Consider the following 19,365-nt stretch of genomic DNA (forward strand, 5'->3'; position numbering starts at 1 on the left):
TAGCAGAGTTAAAAGTCATATTAGTTAATGGGAGGGTATACCTCAAGCACTAGAGCACATGCTTAGCATGCACAAAGTTCCTGGGTTCAATCTCCAGTACCTCCTCTAAAAATAAATAAATAAACCTAATTCCCCCCCCCCAATAAAGAAAATAAAAATATTAAAAAAAAATTAGTGACTGAGTATGCTCTTTCCGTCCACATATATCTGGGGCATGTTTTCCTACCTTCTCTTTATTCTGCTGCCTCCTGAATTGCTGCGTGGGTTGTCCACATCCTTATCCATCTATTTCTTAAGGCATCAACCTGTCAGTTTCCCTTGACTTCTTCACCCTCATCTGCTGACATCAGATCCTATTGATTCAACTTTAAACTTGCCATTGGTGTCATTCATTCCTTCTTTCAGCAACTGTTTCCTGGATGTGGCTGTGTGGGGTCCACAGGGAAGGGAACCACAAAGATGCTCGCCTTCCTAGAGCTTGTGTCCCACCCCATCCCTTCTCCAGCCTCACCTAACATTCTTGGCTTCTCTTCCTCCCAACGGGTCTGTTACGAAACATGCCTGTCGCACAATGAGGCCAAAACAAACCTCAGTGTCAGAGTTTGAAGCACAGAAAGGTTTATTGCAGGGTTGAGCAAAGAGAACAGGGTGGCTGCTGCTTGAAAACCCCTGAACTCCCCGATGGTTTTTGGGGAAGTTTTTCTAGGCAAAATTTGGGGTGAGGGCTGCAGGGTGTGTGACTTTCCTCTGATGGGTTGGTGGTAAGGTAACAGGGCGATGTTCAGGAAACTTGTGCTCCACCTGAAGCCTCCTCCACCTGGGTGGAGGCCTTAGTTCCTGCAGGAGAACTCACAGATGTTGTTAAGTATATTCCTTCAGAGGAACCAAGACTCCGCCTTAAGGCTGCAGTATTGTTGACTGTTTATCCCTTGTTTCTGCATTCCCTCCTTTCCCTGATTAGCAACTCATTGAATCTACTCTTTGGAAGTCAGGGAAGGTCAAAGAGGCTGACTGAAGCCCATTTCCTACAAAAGAGAAATGGGGGACATGGAGAGGATTTGTACCAGGGGTTACCCCATAGGATCCTGCTGTTTCAGGTCTTCCTGCTACCAGCCTTTCCCCTAAACCAAGTCCCTGCCATCCTTCTGCTTAAAAACCTCTTCTGCCTCCCCACTGCTCTCAGGAGTAATTCTTTAGTGTGGCCTTAAAGGATTCTTCAGAATCTGCTTCCTTAGCCTCGTGTCCCATCATTTGTCACACTCTGGGCTGATGAGGTCAGGCAGATCTTATAGCTGTTCTGCCTTTGCAGGGCCATCAGAGCCAGGACTGGGCTCCTGCCTGATGAAAGGCAGGCACTTTTGAGTGAGTAGGGTTACCCTGGGCCATGGGAGTAAATGCAGGAAAGCAGGGCGATGCCCATGTTGGTTTCCCAGCACCATTGCCAGAAGCACATTTATACAACCCTGAGCCCTCATCCAGGTTGGGTGCAGTGAGTAACACCCCATCTGAAGCCTGATTGCTTGGGTATTTTGAATGAAAAATATTGCCTACAGTAGCACCATAGAAAGGATATTGCAGCCATCAAGCCATCACAATGCAGCCATCCCCCATGGTGAGCCCTGAGTGAACTCAGGTTGGAAGGGACGGGATACTGGCTTAGAAGGCTCAGGTGCACATGAAGGAATGATTTCAGTGAGCCCAGGCTTTTGCATCCTCCCATCCATAGAGAAGAGCTAAATTCATTACCTTGAGACATCTGGATTTCTTTACCAGTAATCTTTTGATCCCCCTACCTAGTTTTTGCTACAAAACTCCTGTGTATCCTGGCTCCTCCCTTACCTCTTCAGAGAAATCCGTTAGAGCTATCTGGGAGGCTGTCTTCCCGGCTTGAAGTCCTCAGAAAGTCCGCTGAATAAAACAAAATTCTTAGCTTTGAGGTTGTGCATTTTATTTCTGGTCCTCAGTGTAAATCTGAGCTCTGCTCCTCACCTGACCATTATACCTACCTCATAAAATTGGGAAGAGTATTAAGTGATACAAACAGTGGTGAAATGGTTAGAATAGTAAGCAGTAAACGAATATTGAAAGGTAACCGTGCCACCTTCTTCATACTTAGGAATTGTAAGCTAACATTTTTTGTTTGTAAATTGCCATGGTTGTTTCCCAGATAGGTTAAAAATACGATTTTCTGAGTCATTCCTTACGCATAAGATCGTAATCTCCTGGGGTTGGGGTTGGGGTTGGGGAGGAGGTAGCATCCTGAAATCTCAGTTTTGAAACATGCTTCCTGGGTGATTCAGATGCTCAGGTTTGCGAACCACTTCTCATGTCTTTCTCAACCTTCAAAGTCCATTTCTATTTGAGCAGGAAGGAGGCCAAGGTACTGATTTGGTGCTAATTCTCTGTGGTTTGAATTACTCATTCAGCAAAGTCTTGCATGCCTTCCTCATTGCTGTGTTCAGATCTGTAAAGATAAAAGAACATTTCTTTTCTCAAAGAGCTTACACGGCCTAGTCGGGGAGGTAGTCACGGTATTAGTTCTGTAAATAATGCTAGCTGCTGAGAAAACAAGCCCCAGATCTTAGTGGCTTAGTTGAAAAAAAAAAAAAACCAAAAAACCCAAAGCAAAACCATTCACCCTCATTTTGTATAGTCTGTATCGTCCATTTTGGGTTGGCTGGGGCAGGGGACTACACCCATTTATGCAGTAACTGGACTTTTTAATCTTGTCGGTCCTTGGGTCCTCTCTATTGAGTTCACTTTGCTTAGCTGCAAAGAGGTTGCATGTGGCTGGTTTTTGTGTTCCAGCGTTGGAAGTGACTCACATTATTTATACTCAAATCCTGTCAGCCAGGTCTTAGGTGGTCGCCTCTGACAATAAGTAAGGGCCAGAAACTCTGAGTGTCCAGCTGTCTGCTGCAAGAGTTAATCACCAAACTTTGGGGCATGTAGTAAGGGCTTGAGTAAGGTGTGCACCCATGGGAAGGTTCGAGGAGGGGTTGGATGGAGGAGGAGGGAGTCATTCCAGGCAGGTGACAAGCATGTACAAAGACAGTTGTGCAGAGGTGGTGTGTCCTGAAACAACCAGAAGTGTGTGGATGCCCCAGCTGGTGGTGTTTGATGCAGTCATTCAAGGTCACACTCCCCCCCTATTTCATCCCTGCCGGCTTTCAGACTTGACTTAACCCGTCCCCTAGTCCTGTACTCAGTGAACACCTGAAGTCCTTTTGTGATTTCTGGCTTATCTCCTTATTCCATTTCCTGGTTCCATGGGTACTTCTGTACTGGCCTCATCATTGGGCTAGTCTTTGTCAGGTCTTTCCCGCAGCCCAGCTCCTGTCTGCCCTACTTCCAGTGTTACGGGATCATAGGGTTGGAAGGGAGAGAGCTTCTATTCCGTACTCAATACAGGAATCTCTTCCAGATATTGTGCAATGGAAAAATTTACTGCTCTTATGTCTTCATATTAGAGTGCCAGAGTGTGGTCTATTGATCCAGTTTTCTTTTTGGCAATTTCTACCCATCTGTCTCCTTTTTAATTTTTTGTCAACACACAGGATGTTGACCGCCCCCCCCCTTTCATATGATGGTCTTCTGATATTTAAGGACAACTGTCAGGGACCCACTAAGTATTGTCTTTTCAGAGAGCAGACTTCAGTTCCCATGCTGCCTTAAAGTGGCAGGATTTTCAGACCCTTTTCTGTTTGGTTGAACTGAATGCTGTTTAGTTTATCAATATGTTTATTCTTAAGCGGCATCTGGAACTGGACAGGCTTGATCTGGCCAAGGGTAGTGTTTTAACTGATTACGTAGGCAATTTAACCAGTAATTTGTGTGCTTTCTGTGTTCCAGGTTATGTTCTAGACCAGGAGTTGTTGAACTATGACTCATAGGTCAAATCCAGCCCACTGTCTTTTTTTTGTAAGTGAAGTTTTATTGGAACACGACCAGGCTTATTCATGTATATATTGTCTGTGGGTTACAACAGCAGAGACGACTGGTTGCAACTGAGACTGACCTGCAAAGGCTAAAATATGATCTAGCTCTTTATAGAAAATGTTTGCCGCCCTGTTCTAGATGTTTGGGATATAGCAGTGAGCAAAAAAATGACAGTACGTGCCTTCATGGGACTTAAACTCTAAATAAGATAAATAAGTAACATATAGTTAGTATAATAAGTAACATATAGTATGTTAGATAGTTTTAAGTGCTGAGGAGAGAAAACAAGGATTGGAAAGGGGTCAGGAGTGTGTGTGGTGGGGAAGAGAGATGACAGTTTGAAGGGGGCCATGGAGAGCTTCCCAGAGAAGACCACACAGCAGAGTGATGACCTGGAGGAGGTGAGGGAGTGAGTCGTGCACGTTCAGGGGGAGGGACAAGTGTAGGAGAAGAGAGGTTGGGGATTCTGTTGGCCCTTGGAGGACTTGGGCCTTACAGGGAGCGAATGGAGCCCACTCAGAAGTTTTGAGAAGAGGTATGATATCACCTTAGGATTTAGTGAGAGCGCTCTGGTTGCTTTACTGGAAATAGACTAAAGAAAGGGGCAGAAATGGGGAGGCCAGCAGTAGTTCAGGCCAGAGATGCTGGTGGCTTTAACCAGAATGGGAGGAACAGCAGTGGTGAGTAGCTGGATTCAGGGAAGAGCTTATTTAAAGGTGGAGCTGGTTGGAGGGACGTGGCTTTGGTTGCTAGGTAGACAGTGGAACTTGAGAGGAAGAGGGTGTCAAGTTGCCTCTGTGGATTTGGCCTGAGCACCTGCAACGATGAAATCCCCATTAAATGAAATACTGAAGCCTGCAAGAGGAATGGGTTGGAGAATATCAGGAGTTTGGTCTTGACTGTGTTAAGTTTGAGATGCCTGCTACCCATGGGAGAAGTTGAGCCAGGCAACTGGTTACGAGTCAAGGGTTCAGAGAAGTTGAGCTGGGATAAAATTTGGGTGTCATAAGCAATGCATACAGTTGAGATGGACCCACGGTAACTGACCTCACAGTTTATCCCTCTGAAGACTTGTGTTTTATTCCTTCTTAAGTTCATTTTGTTGATGTCAAAGTTCAGCATCTCACTGTTACCTGTAGAAAGTTCTTTGAAACCTTTTGTAGTTTTTATGTCAGAAAGGACAGGTCCTGTGACTGTCCTCCAGGGTTGTGGCTGATCCGCTAATGAACACCGTGGGCAGTGGATGAATTTGGCCACAGGTATCAGGAGAGGTCAGGAGTCTGTTGGTATCATATCTAATGGGCAGTCGTTCTGAAATCCTACAAAGACTTGAGGTTAGACATGATTTCCTCTTTTTGGGGGGATGGTAATTAAGTCTATTTAATTCTTTTTTTAAAATAGAGATACTGGGGATTGAATCCCAGGACCTCCTGCATGCTAAGCGTGTGCTCTACCACTTGAGCTATACCCTCCCCCAACATGATTTCCTCTTAATGAACACAGGCTGGCTCTTGGTGTTGTCTGTCCTGAATATACTTGTAAATTCCCTTCAAACAGTTGATGTGTATACTTTCTATTAAGCTTGCTGGCTCTATCTTGTTTAAGTTCTTTCTAGTGAATACACAGCAGTTTCTTAGCCCTCAATATGATTGGATCACCTGGGCAGCCATAAAATTTGAATGCCTGCTTCCTCAGTTAGGCCAATTTGAATCATCATCTCTGGGCCTGGAACTCGGACATCAATATTTTTAAAAGATTCCCTACGGGTTTGATGGGCAACAAAGACCAAGAACCACTTCATTAACAGTTTCCAAAGGTCAAACACATTCCTGTGCAAATTTTCATTTCTCTGGCCGGGGATTCTGTTCTGACCTCATCTACATCCACTTTTCAGTTTCCTCTCGAAGCATAAGAACAACTGGCCCAATAGGGCTTGGCTTTTTCATCTCTGTGGGGCTCAGCAAGGGGCTTGTTCATCTCTGTGGGGACTCAGCAAGGGGCTGGGGAGGAAGGGGGCTTGCTCTGTGCAGGGATCTTAGACATGCTTGGTCCTTGGATCCTTCTAGTAACCCCTTGTTGAACCTGATTTAGTCCTCCCTTTACCGAAGTGGGACATTGTGGAGCTTGGAATTGAGTCAGGGTGACAAATTCCAGAGCATGAGCTATGGCCTCTTGTATTGCTGAGTTTATTTCCTCTCCCTGGGCAGACAAGGATGCCTGGATCCATTGAGCTTACGAGGGTAATTGAGTGGAAATCTCACACTTGTCAAATAAAAGCTGGTGAGCATAAAATTGTTCACCTAATAAATTGCTTTTATTTATAGACCCTTATTGGTGTGTTAAGTTGGTCAGGATGTGACTGAGATTATTTGATAAACCCAACTGGCTACTTCTTTAAATGTCTCCTACTGAAGGGTTCCTTCACCCAAGTAGGCAGTTCGTTCACGTGTTCTCTCTCTCTTTCTCTCTCCCTGTCCTACAAAAGGTGTCTGTCTTGTTTCAATAGAAGGGAGATTTATCAATGGCTTCAAACTTTAAACTGGGCCTGGAGGGATTGGGGTCTCAGTGTTGTAGAATCCAAATGTGGCATTTATAGGAGTTCTGAGTGTTCACCGAACAGCACAGTTTGTTTACCTGTGAAAGAGATGGCTTTTTAATAGACCTGGATATACCGGATTTACCTGGTATAGGACATATAAGTGCCTGCTGCATGCGAGGCCCTCAGTAAATGGGGACTGTGGGGAATTTTGCAAAACTCAGCTTTCTATCATGTCTTTTTTTTTTTTATTGCTTTAAATGATTGAGTGTTATTTAAGTAAAGACATAAATTCATTTGTGACTTAAAAAAAAAACATTGTTAACTCTGAGGGCAGAAACTAGTGTCCTACATCTCTCGGTGCCTAGCTGATCATCTTGCCCTTAATAGGCTTACTCATTGATTGTAAATTATTTTAGTCTTTTCTAATTTGGAATCGCTGACACCTCTACCTTCGATGGGAGCAAGCTGAGTATAAGGAGAGAGTGTCATACTGGAGCCAGGGGACCCGGGTCCTAGTCCATGATCTTATTATCTGTGTGACCTTAGGCAAGACACTTAACCACTCTGGGCTTTGGTACCTTCTCCTGGAAGTTTGGAAAATTAAACCTCATAATGTGTTCCAAAAATTAGATTTTGGATTTAGTACGGTAAATAATTAAAGCTATATACACTTATTTTTCTCCCCCACTTCCAATCCCGCAGGGCAAGACAGCGGGGAGGTAACATGGAAGTGGCACAGGGTGTAATATCTGTCTCTGGTGAATGGGAAAGTGACCCCTTAGTAACTGCCCCACAGAAATTAAGATCTATTAGAAAAAGCAACAGAGGGAAATGTATAATTTACACTTCGAGCCAGACCACCGTCTGTGGGAACACTTGGAAAATTGTAAGGTGGTGGTATTATATCTGCCGGAAGACTTCTGGAAAGCAGTCTCGCCCCAGAGCAATGTGGCCGAAACCGCACAAGTTAACTTCTGACAGTGTCATGCTTTCCCTTAATGGTGTCAACACTTTGATCTTGGCTTTCTAACCTCCAAAGCTGTGAGAGAATCTATTTCTGTTGTCCAAGTCCCTCTGTGGTGCTTTGTTAGGTAGCCTGAGCACATGAAACGCCCCAGGGGCCCCATGAAGGTCGTGGTCGGGCTAGTTCCCCTGGTCATTGACCCGCCTTGTATTGTGGTAGTTGTCCTGAAAGACTGGATTTGCCAAGGATTCTGACCCCACAGCCTCACCCTATATCTGCTCATTATTAGCACTGCTCCCACATATTTTTTGAGTTGAATTCAGGTATAATCCCTGAAACTCTTCAGACCTGGAGCCGATCCTCATAAGCCCTTCAGAGTGCTTTACTGGGGAGGAGAGTGCATCTGTCCCTGGACAGGCAGGCCTGGCCGTTCTGAGTGTAATTTACTGCTCTTGAAATTAGATTCCTCATTGTTGCCATTAATCCCCCAGCACCAGGTGGGTAGGTCTTTGGGGTAAGGTGTCCAGTGTAAGTGCTTCTGTTCTTTCGTGCTATGAGGTAACTCAGACTCATGCTCTGAACCTTCTCTTTTTCATCTACATGCAAATTTACCAAATTGTTTTGCTTTTGGGAAAACCGCATGCAAGTCCTTAGAGAATCTGGCATTAATGGCTGACAAAAGAGATGGCTGTGTTCTCAGGCAAGCTCAAAGTCCTCTTTCTTCTCGCCCCTTAGAATATGATGTAGTCCTAGTTTTTCCTTAAAACAAATATTTTAAAGAGAAAACTAGTCCCTTTGAGTAAGCCAGATTAGGACCCCGCTCCTCTCTCCCTGCGTGTCTTGAGTGGATTTTGGTCATCCCTGCTCGGAGCCACTTACTTGGACAGTAAATGAAAGCCTTCTGAAGGGAAGTTCCACAGGGCTGCCTCATCAGCCCTGTTCCTCGGGAGGGATTCCTTTCCTGGAAGGGGGAGACACATTTTCTAAGAAACTCTTCAGGAAGGATGAGGAGCAGCAGGAAGGAGTCCCACAGGGCAGCAGCTCACAAACACAGAAAAGGGAGTTATTGGCCTTTGGCTTCTGGGAACTGGCCTTTTTAGGGAGGGCGGAACAGCAGCTCCCGCTGCCCGTGTGTATCGGGCTGTGGAAACGGCGTTCCGTGGGGTCGAGATGAACTCACAAACCTCAGATGAACTGGAGGCTGGCTTAGCCACTCTGACTCCCTGTCACCTCAGGGTAATTCTCTTGGAAAGTCTTAGAGCTGAGAAATTGGTGACAGGCAAGCAGGGGAGGCCCAGACGGGTTGAAGTCGAGGAGCCCGGGGTCACTCAGGCAGAGAGTCTGGTCCAGAGTCACTGTGCGGTTTCCTCTGTCTCATGTGCTGAGGTTGGATTCCTGGCAAGAATTTCAAGGCAGGAACAAGTGGACACGAGCACTAAGGCAGCGCCCTGTGGGTGGAAGGACCCACCGTGCCAGGCGTGTGGAGAGCAGGGACCTGAGTGTGGCTGGGGTGTCCTTCAGGGTGGCTGTCCCCAGCAGGACAGGAAGCAGAGCAGGGCCTGCGGTCTCACTGCACACTTCCTGCCGCTCTGTACTCTCTTCCTCAGGCCTCTGTCTGCCTCCTGCCCCTGCCTTCTCCTGTGTTCTCTGGAACTGTTTCTGCTCCATACCCCCCTCCATTTACTGGTGTCCACAAAACCCCACGCGCAGTGAAGTTTGACGATCTCAGGAGATTCGGGTTGAGGATTATCAGGGGAAGGCCTTGCCCCTCTCCCCACAGCTCCCCTCCCTCTCCGAAGTAAGAGGCAGTGTCTCCCCTCCTCATAGGCACGGTCACTCTGACCACACCGGGACCCGCTGAGTCTTTCAGGATCACTTTTCTACCTTATGCACATTCCTACGGTACCAGGTGGAATGCTGCCATAACCATGATTCAGGTTTGTAAAGCCTGGCCAAGTGCAGCCATATGCTTTGCCTCCAGCTGAGGAGACTGAGGTGCAGAGAGGTCAAAAAATTTCGTGCCTAAAGCAACACAACTTAGTAAATGGGGTGAAGGTAGTAGCTCTCAGCTTCAGATGTTGGAAGTCCCAAGCTGAGGTCCTTGGAAGGCAGAGGAGGGACACTTAAAATTGAAACTTGTGTTTGCTTGAGGAGCTGGTGTGATCCAGGAACAGGACAGGTGGTGCTTGTGAAACTACATTGTATCTTAGTTTGTACAGAAATTCTCTTTCCTTAAATCCCTTAAGAAATGCACCTCCCAAAGCATACCACTCCATAGATGATGACTTCTTAGCTATGCTTAGCAACCTGGTGTCCATTTTCAGGCCCATTCTTTATTTCTAAGGTGTCCCCTGGTTCCTGACAGTTTCAGCCCTTGGCTTGACTGTAGAGAAAAGGGTTTGCGATCTTTACACCCAGGTCTTTTGACAGGCTATGATCTTGTGTTGCGTCTATATTTTGGAAGGAAATGATTTGGTGTAGCAGCCTCCCTCCTGCCCCTCTCCCCCAAAAGGAAAAAAAAATATACCTTGACTTGATACAAAGTCAGATTAATAGTAATTTTTAATTGTCTGAGGTTATAGAGCTATTGTCAGTCTCTGTTTTTAAAAAGTGTTTTTCTTTTTACCTGTACCAAGTGCCTTGGCTATTTGTTTGGGCAGGACTATCCTGGTTTACACCCCTTATCACACTGTCATTATTAACAGCACCTTGTTTTACTCCTAAGAGTATCTTAAGTTGGATGATAAATAATATGATGGCTCTAATGGAGCTGAAGTTCATATTCCACAAAGTGTGCCCCTCCCCCGTGCCGTGGAGGATGGGCTGGAACTGTGGACAGGGTGATGCCAACATTTGCTGAACTTTTACCAAGGGTTACGACTAGTGAACACCTGTTACTATCCACACTTGAGCGGGTATCCTCCGAAGATAACCCCTGACCTGTGGTTGTTTGCAAGAGCGATGGCTGTGAAAGCTACAGGGAGAGCGTGTCGTCCTCGAAAGGTGGCACTTGGCAGGCCAGGTGGGTGGGCGTCTGGGTTGATTGGTTGAGCTGAGGGAATGTGGATGGTCACTGGGAAATCTCTTACCTCGTGGGTCTGGTCCATGGATCTCCTGAAGATGTGTGTGAGTCCAGTCAGTGAAGCCAGCTGAACAGGAAGCCGAAGTGAGGGGACTGTGAGCCGGCCGGGCACAAGGGAAGTCCTGGTTAGGTGGAGAGGCTGGCAGGCCCCCAGATGACTGGCCCTTCGCTGTCTTAGCCAGCTTGGACGATACGCTGATTGCTGTGCTTTTACAGTGGGCCGGGAGGAAGAGAGGCCAAGAGCTCCGAGGGGCTGGGCGGCTCCCCTGTGCTGTTGAGGTCTGCAGAGGCTGATGGAAGAATCTTGGGTCTGCAGCAGGGCTCAGTAAGCTAGTTCAAACTCTGTTTGTGGTGTCTGTCCTGGCTGCTTCCAGCTGTGTGATCTCCAGCTGTGTGATCTCCGTGCAGTTACCATCCGAGCCAGTTTCTTTCTTTTTTTTTTTTTAATGGAGATGCTGGGGATTGAACCTGGGACCTCATGCATGCTAAGCATGTGCTCTACCACTGATCTATACCCATCCCCTGAGCCAATTAGTGGGATTGGCTCATATTAGTGTTAACTCTGGGGTGATGAAGACGTTAGCCACGTTTGCTGCTTTTTCTTCCGGGACCTGAAGCCCAGCTCCTTCTCCTAGGTTCCCTGATTCACTCCCTTTTCCAGGACATTCTTTTACAATTGCTCCTGAATTGGAGGCAAACACTTAGTACTGGAGGATTTTCCTTTAAGTGCTTTATGCATTTGAACTTCTGCACTTGGTGTTCTCTTTGCTTGGAACACGATGGACCCCGCTCTTGTCCTTCAGGTCTGGGTCCTGGCCTCCTCCGTGAGCTCTGCTTGGTCACCCATCTAAAATAGCTGCCGTGTTTCCCTGTCTTAGTCTCTCTCTGGTCATTATTGTTGTTCTGAGCTTATCTTTTTAATTTTGTTATAGCCCCTTTTCCCTTCCTGAATTTGAGCTCTGTAAAAAAAAGACCCTGTCTGAGGTCCAGAACCTAGAAAAGTGCCTATTAAATGGTGGGTACTTTAGTTAATTTGAACTAATGACTGTTAGAATTCTGGATTCCCTATAGTCCTGTTGTTGAGATTCGTGGTGAAAAAAAGTGAGATGTGGGTGGCATCCTTTTTTATTAATAAAGGGGTTGTGCATATGCGATTTGAGGGCAGCTTCCCTGGGGATGAGGAAGAACTCATTTGACTCTGGCCTCTTTGGAGGGAGGAAAAGGGGGTGGCACTTCCTTTGCTCTGGGGTCACACAGCTGGGTGCTGGGGAGTTGCCTTTTCACTGTTCTTAATCATTTGTATGTGGGAGGGTGGTCTGCCTTGCCTCTGTCCCACCTCTTCTTCTGATGAGGTACAGGTGACCTCCAGGGGAGGGGAGCAGGGAACCTTGTAATGGAGAATCAGATTCCCTTAAAAATGGCATTCAGATCACGGGGCTGGTTTAACGCTGTGGGGAGACCAAGGACAGCCTGGAGCCCAAGTGACAGGCCATCTGTAAAGTATCTCCCACACAGCATTCACTTCCCTCACAAAACGTGTTGGTATTATTTTCAATTGTTTTTTTTTTTCTTTTCCCACCTCTGCAAGCTTTTGTGGTTCTTGTAGAATCTTTTTTTCTTTTTTCTTTTTTAAAGTGGATGGGAGAAGGTCCCAAAATTATTAAGGAAGCTGCTTTAGCCTGTCCTAGGATTCACTCTGGAGTTCTCTCTCTCAATTTACTTCCTACCAAATACGCCCTTTAATAGACCATGTACAGAGGCTTTCCAAAGAATGTTTTTGTTCTTTCTGAATACACAGCAATTCAAGCTGAGAGTTGGTATGTTCATAATTGACCTAATGCTTCAAAGAATGAACTGGTTTAGCTAGAATTTTCCTAAAGTCTGTCCTATTGACTTAGTATTGCCCAAATAGAAAAGTGTATGATTTATAATTAGCTTTTCCCTGTTGACTCTGAATAACAGGCAGAAAGGCTGTTACATTTTAAATTGGGGTTATTTTGGACAGCTCTTCTCAATACTGTGTATAAAATAGAGTACCTGGTCTTATATTTGGGTATAATTATTTTTGCTTGTCAGAATATGGCTGGCAAATTCCACATTTCCAGGTCTGGAGTCAGTGCTGAGAGCTCTAAACAGTTGTCTAGAAGAAAGTTGGACAGGAGAGTCATAAAGGACTCACCTGGTGTGGAGGAGTGGTTTCATGTTCAAAGCCAGTGTGGGCTCTGGGGATTTTCCCGTCACCTGGTGCCTCAAGGTGTAAGGGCCTTGTATGTTTTGTTCATGGAGCTTAAGCAGTCTCTCAGTTATTAGCTTGTGGATAATTACCAGAAATATGAACTCCAATCGGTGCTTATTTATTTAACCCTTTGCCTTTTCTCCTAGTCATGTTGGGTGGTGACATTATGAAAACTTACTGAAAAAGTAGGCTCAACTATTTCATTAGCTGTTCTGTTGATTGACTTGGACTAAAATCATAGCTGTGTAATCAGCTGCCTTTCCTCTTCAAACCTCATTCCATTTGCCAAGAAATAATTTTAGATTGTAGGACAGCGTGGGCCAGGGGGCCGAAGTCTGTGTCAGAGTGTTTCTGTGGGACCTTAAATTTTAAAAAATGATTGCTTCTCTGTATGATGACATAGAAAAATCCCATGGCCAGGCCTGAGGAGAAGGAGGCTTGGGGAGGAACACACAGAGCTTCGAGCAGGTTGTTAAGCAAAACCTGGAGCTGGTGGAAGAGGCACTGACAAGAACAGGGGATCCAGGGCGCTCCAGCAAGGCCTCACCTTCCTCCACTCTCAGTAGCACAGAAGGAAATACACCAAATGCTGCCTCAGTGAACACGGTGCCTTTAATTTTAACTTTCTGTGTTTTGGAAGACTTACTCCTCTGGGGGAACTGCAGGCACAACTTGAGTCTGATAGGTGGACCTGAAGAGTCATGACCCCAAGGGGAGGGACCAGGAACCAAAGACAGCAGTAACAGGATGTTATTCAGGACTTCGCACCTGAGCCAAGCTGACCGAGCTCCGGGGAGCCTGGGCAAGATGGAATCGCACCCTGAAATTCACTCCGACGTTGAAGGGGGCCCAGGATCTTCCATGCTGAAAGAATCATCAGGAAAAGAAAAATGTCTAAAGATTAGAACTGTGCTGTATGTAGAATTTGGGAAAAAAGTTTTGAAGTTTTGGGGAGGTTCCAAATAAGTAGGGGCCTTGTTCTGAATACGTTGTTCTTGAATTAGGAGAAATAATTGATTGTGATAGTTGCATCATCTTGATTTTTTTGTGGCAACACCTGTTGTTCTTTCTTGTCTCTTTTGAGGATGTAAAATAAATAGGGTCACTAATTGGGGATAGGTGTTTATTTTTGTGTTAAGTAGCAAGTATTTAGGTTTGCCCAGAACACACTTTGCATTATAAATCAGGTGCTTTGGGAGATGAAAACAGTAAAGACAGCCTGTGGCCTCCTGGGGTTTATAACTTCCAGTGGAGGGGATTGAGTTAGATTGCATGTTGGACTGAGATTTCTGGTGATTTCAGCAGCGGCTGGGCTGGCAGAAGAAGGTGCTTTCTTCCCTGCCCATGAAAGGTTTTTCCAAAGTATACGAACAGTATAAATTAGAAGCCCTGCACTCTAGAATGTTTTCCCTAAGGAACTTGTCTCAGGTACCTGGGATTAATTAGCTTGCACCTCTTAGTGTACATCCAATAATTTAGATTTCTCAAGATTTCCCATTCAAATGGCTTTTTCTTAGAGTTAGTGGCAGAGGCTTGTGATGGGAGTTCTTGGCAGGGAGAGGGTCAGAGCTTCCTAGGTGTCCAGCCTGTTTCCCAGGCTTCGGTCTAATGGTGATTATAGGCTGAGGGAATCCTGTTCTCTTCTGGTTTCATGCAAAGCCATGTCGTGCTGTGTGCCCTGTTTCTCTTGGGCTCAGAGTCTGTTATGTAAATAGCAAAAGAACATAAAGTTAAGTAAAGCTAACCCTAAACCCAAGAAAGTTCCACTGCAAGCCAGAGCATCTCCAAGTATCCGTGGTGGTTATTGCCAAATTCTCATCTGCTTCCTGCAAGTTTTGGACAGATGGGGATATTTGTATGCAGGTTTTATAAACACCGGACTCCTAGGATGTCCAGGGCTGAGGTGACGCAAATATTTGCCAAAGTTTTTATAGACAAATGGTCTGTTAATCATAGCTGCAGCCTCAGAGTAAGCAGCTTCCACATGGGCTTCTGTTGTAAGAACGGTATGGCTGGTGGGGCCTGTGTGTGAACCCAAGGCCCACGTGTGACCTCTTGTCCTCTGGTCCTCTGCTCCTATGCCAGCAGTCACTGTTCCGTGCTGCGGCAGTGACTGCCTGGGAGATCTCGCTGTTGACAGCCCTCTCCTCTGACTCAGGGTGGCAGATACTGTTTTTGATAGAACCCAGCCAACTCGTATCCTGTTGCACACAGTGATGTAATCCGTCTGCAGCTGTTTCTGGATTCATTTGCTTGCTGCTCTTTAAGACCCGAGTTAATCATAGGTCTGAGTTAAACTTTGTCATGGGTCAAGAGAGAAAGGCCAGCTGGCTATTTCTGGTTGGGACGTTTTTGGTGTGTCTTCCACTGCTCATTTGACTGCCTTCTCTTGAGGCATCAGAAATGAGAACTTCATTGGTGGGGAGCTCTGCCTGGAGCCTCGCTGCTCTGAGCTTGTCCGCAGACCAGCAGTGTTGCCATCACCTGAAGCTTGGGAGAAGCGTCTTGCCACAGACTTAGGGAGTCAGAGTTTGTATTTGACGTGGGGCTCCAGGTGACCCACATACAATGGGCCTAGGCCAGTCTCCGGTCGTCTTCTTGGTTGAAGCTGAGTTGCTTCCTCATCTGGGTTTGGAGAGTGTAGGGAAGGTGCTCATGGTTTTAAGGTCTGGGTCCTGCGTGTGAGTGGCACCCAGCCCTTCCTCTCCTGTGCATCGTGGTCCCACCTAACTCCAAGAGGGCTAGGAAATCGAGTCAGACCATGTGCCAGGAATGAGAAGAGGAAGGACAGACTCACAAATGGGCCAGGTGATGGATTGGGTGAGCCCCACTGAGGATGGAGTTCAGCTGTTGACATTACTCCTTTTGTTACTCCTTTACTGTTTGTTTTTCTTAAATCATTATACTTTTAAGTCTACTCATTGCTGAGGAGAGAAAAAGATATTCATTTTATTTCTAACCATGGATAACACCAATATTAACTGTTGAGTGACTCACTTTGATCGAGAAAATACCCAACGTCTAAGACTATGCAGGTGTGGGTTTCCCCCTAGTCTGTCTTCTTCCTCTCCTCTCATGATGGAAAGTGACCAGCGTACACAAAAGCAGAGGGAGTGGTGGAATGAACCCCTGAGCACCCGACTGTGACTGTCAACATGTACATCCACTCATGGCTACTCTTGCTTCAACCCTCCACCGACTCACTTCCTGTCCTGGATGTGAAGTGTCCGTGTGTGTGTGTGTTGTGTGTGCGCAAGTTTGATGAGTAAAGAGTGGTGTTACGGGCTAAATTTTGTCCTTGCAAAACTCCTGTGTTGAAACCCCAGAGCCCAGTACCCCAGAAGTGACTGTTTGGACATAGGACCTTTAAAGAGGTGATTGAGTTAAAAAAATAAGATCAGGGTGGGTCCTAATCCAATACAGCTAGTGTCCTTGTAAGGAGAGAAAATTTGGACACACAGGCACATGCGTGGAGGAAGGGGTGGCCGTCTGCAAGCCAAGGAGAGAGGCCTCAGAGGAAAGCATCCCTGCCTTCACCTTCATCCCGGACTTCTAGCCTCCAGAACTGTGAGAAAGTACGTCGCTGCGGTTTCAGCCACTCAGTCTGTGGCATTTTGTTGTGGCAGCTCTAGCAAACTAATACAAAGTGCGTATCATTGCTGTTTTTTTTTTTTTTTTTTAAGGAAGAGCACCAAAACCCACTTTTGTTACTAAGTCATTAACGCATTTGTTAGGTAATTTTCACAAGTCTTTGTAGGAAAGGGTCAATATGATTATGTATACACATAAACACTTAATAAATCGTTGAAATCACATTGTACCTCTTCTCAAGTCACAATTTTTTTAGTTTTTATGTCATACAACAGGCACAAAATACTATATAAAGCAGAGGGATAGCTTTAGAAAATTATTATAAAGTTAACACCCTTGTAACCACCACCTAGGTCATGAAATAAGGGTCTGCTAGCTCTGCTCCCCCCCGACTTAAGGTGTCCCAATCACAAGCCCTTCCCTTTTCTCCAAACGAAAGTCAACATCAAACTCTTCATGGTCTGTGTTTCTTTTATATCTTCCTCAGTATACCTGTAGTGTATTTCTTTTTTCAGAGTTTTCATTAGCTTGCATACTTGGGTTCACATTCTACTTTTTAAAAATGTGGTGTTATTTAATTCAAGCAATGCCTTTTGATAACCCAGGTCCTATATTTATTTATCTTTTAAAACAACTCTAAAATAGGCTGACATGCTCATATATTTTAGCCATTTATCTGTTCGGGGGCATTTGCAATTTGGCTACTTTTGAAAGTAGAATTTTGAGTATAATCATCACCTCTGGACTGATTCTTTAATTCTGCACCATATAACCATTCATCCTGAAAACACACATCCAGCACCTTGTCTGCCACAGGAACTGGGAGCAGGCATAGAGGAAAGAAAGTGCTGGCCTTTTCCCATAAGCATTAAAGCTTAGCTCTGTAGAGTCCATTTCTAAAAGTTAAATCTGAGGCAAAGGATACACTGGCTTTGTAGGTTTAATTCAACAGAACGGGGTCATTTAAAAAAAATTGGATCAGTTTGAAATATGTCAGTCTTGTAAACGTGTCTGTGTTGACTCAGAGCCCGGCCAACATTGGAAGGGAAAATAAAACTGGGTCTGGCGTGGTACCTTCGAGTCAGTCTGATTCCCAGTAAGGCTGATGGTTTTGCAGCACCATTTCCTGCTGGGTTTTCTGAACAGGTCAACTCTCTATCTCTAATGGTCCCTTACCAGTGAGATAGGGCCAAGCTCTCTCCTCATTGGTGTCCCTGACTTGAATCCAACCCTCTTCTTGCTGGCGTGGCTGCAGGTGCTCATGCTCGTCCATCAAGAGCCCTTCTCCTACCTCATGCCAGTTGCTGCTGTCAGTTTCCACAGCTGTTCGGAACCTTAGACCCGTTTCACTTCTTCTGAGCCAGTGGTCAGGGATGGTAGGACTGGCGGGCGTGAGGGGCCACTGGTGACGGGGCCCATGGTCCCCATTCAGTGGCTGGTGTCCTAGGCATCATCCTAAATCCTTTCGTCCCCGTCCTTCCCTCAGGCGTCTACCACAGCTAGATTCTAGGGGCAGGGAGGGATCTTTGACCTGCCCTTTGCAAAATCCCTCAGGCCAGGTACCCCGGAGCGTGAAATTTTGGTTCTAGTTCAATCATTTAGCTGACCTTGACGTCTTGGGCCAGTGTTCCTCTCTGGGGTTCATGGGCTGTACTAGATTTTCCAAGATGTGTTCTAACTCTCACCCACTATGATCCAACAATCATTTACCACCCACTATCTTTCCTGGAGAGGTAATTCTCCATGCGGTTCCAGACCAAATCCATGAGGAATGCTTGTTTAAAATGAAGATTTTGAGGGGTGGGGTTCAGCTCAGTGGTAGAGCTCATTCTTAGCATGAGCAGGGTCCTGGGTTCAATCCCCAGTACCTCCGTTAAAAATAAAATAAAATATAGATTCTCAGTCTCCACCCTAGATCTGCAGACTCAGAACCTCAGTGAGTGGAGTCTGTTTTTAATGAGCTTCTCGTGTGACTTCATTGCAGATTAAAATTGTGAGACGTTCATCTTCGAGTTAGAGTGTGTGGCCACAAGGCAAGAGGAGGGAGCTCTTAAAACATCCCTAGTATCTTCCTTCAGTGCTGGCAGAGGGGTTCTTCATAGTGACAGCAGTGGGCTGGTGGGTGCCAGGTCTAGGACTGTGTTAACTGAGGTTGTGGGAGAAACAGGTGTTTAAAGCAGAGGCGCCAGTTGGTGTGGGACCTCACGGCCAGCAGAAGCTAAGCAGGTGGTGTCCTGAGATAAGAGCTGATGATGTGGGGTCTTAAGCTCTAGGGAAGAGTCCCCCTTGCACCAACTCCCTGGAGTTGACCCAAACCTCACAAGCGAGTGAAGGGCATGGTCCTCCACAAGGCTGCCCTCCCCTTCAGACACTAGCTCCAACCAGCGGTCCTAATGGCCACCCTCACTTCTGACCAACTAGCTGCAGTAAATTCAGGGGTTCCCACCACCCCTTCCAGTTTAATTACTTGTTAGAACACAATTACTGTTTTATTATGACAGATACAAAGTGGAACCAAAGGGAGAGAGTCCACAGGGTGAGTTCTGGGAGGATCTCAAAACTCTAAGCTTCTTTCTGTTGTCCCCGAGGAGGCAGGACATGTCACCCTCCTAGCACATCAGTGTGTGATAATACTCAAGAGTATGGCCAACCAGGAAATCTCCCCCAAGCTTTGGTGTCCAGGGTTTGTATTGGGGTTTCATTATATAGGCATCAGCAGTTTCACCATTGGCCATGTGACTGATCTCACCTCCAGCTCCCTCTATGGTGGTCAGGCTGATAGCATGTGACTCAAAAGGCCCAACCTTTTAATTCAAAGTTTGATCTTTCTCCTGTGTCTAGTCCCCATCCTGAGTCATTTGTTAGCATAACCTTTCTAGGGCCCAACCATGAGTCACCATGTTAGCATAAACAGTCAGGGCCCACACTTAGATTACTTGGGAAATTCCATGATTTAGAGGAATGAGGACAAGTACCAGCCAAAGTTTTTTTCCCCTACCTTTCCAGCTTTACTG

The 19,365-nt window shown here is 46.0% G+C and overlaps 1 protein-coding gene and 1 long non-coding RNA gene across 6 annotated transcripts in view; one reads left to right on the forward strand and one right to left on the reverse strand.

Moving 5' to 3' along the window:
• ABCC4 (ATP binding cassette subfamily C member 4 (PEL blood group)) overlaps positions 1-19,365 on the forward strand; it is a 189,924-nt gene that overhangs the window by 5,894 nt on the left and 164,665 nt on the right. For 3 of the 4 annotated variants that reach the window (XR_010383585.1, XR_010383587.1, XM_064493028.1), the window contains exon 1: positions 13,508-13,674. The exons of the other annotated variant lie outside the window; for it this stretch is intronic. Coding sequence is in view for 1 of the 3 variants with exons in the window: in XM_064493028.1 (XP_064349098.1) it covers positions 13,508-13,674 (167 nt within the window). In the remaining 2 variants the exon portion in view is untranslated. Of the gene's footprint in view, positions 1-13,507; positions 13,675-19,365 lie in introns of those variants that run through there. 4 annotated transcript variants of the gene reach the window in all.
• On the reverse strand, positions 614-17,855 carry LOC116157235 (uncharacterized). Of its 2 annotated transcripts, none has more exons than XR_010383588.1 (3): positions 17,643-17,855; positions 8,322-8,403; positions 614-2,464 (listed from the first exon to the last, which is right to left on the reverse strand). It is a non-coding gene; the product is annotated as an uncharacterized LOC116157235 (long non-coding RNA). The 2 variants fall into 2 exon arrangements; XR_010383589.1 differs by lacking the exon at positions 17,643-17,855 and adding an exon at positions 10,532-11,230.

This window comes from Camelus dromedarius, chromosome 13 (genome assembly GCF_036321535.1).
Source record: "Camelus dromedarius isolate mCamDro1 chromosome 13, mCamDro1.pat, whole genome shotgun sequence".
NCBI classification, from domain to species: Eukaryota; Metazoa; Chordata; class Mammalia; order Artiodactyla; family Camelidae; genus Camelus; species Camelus dromedarius.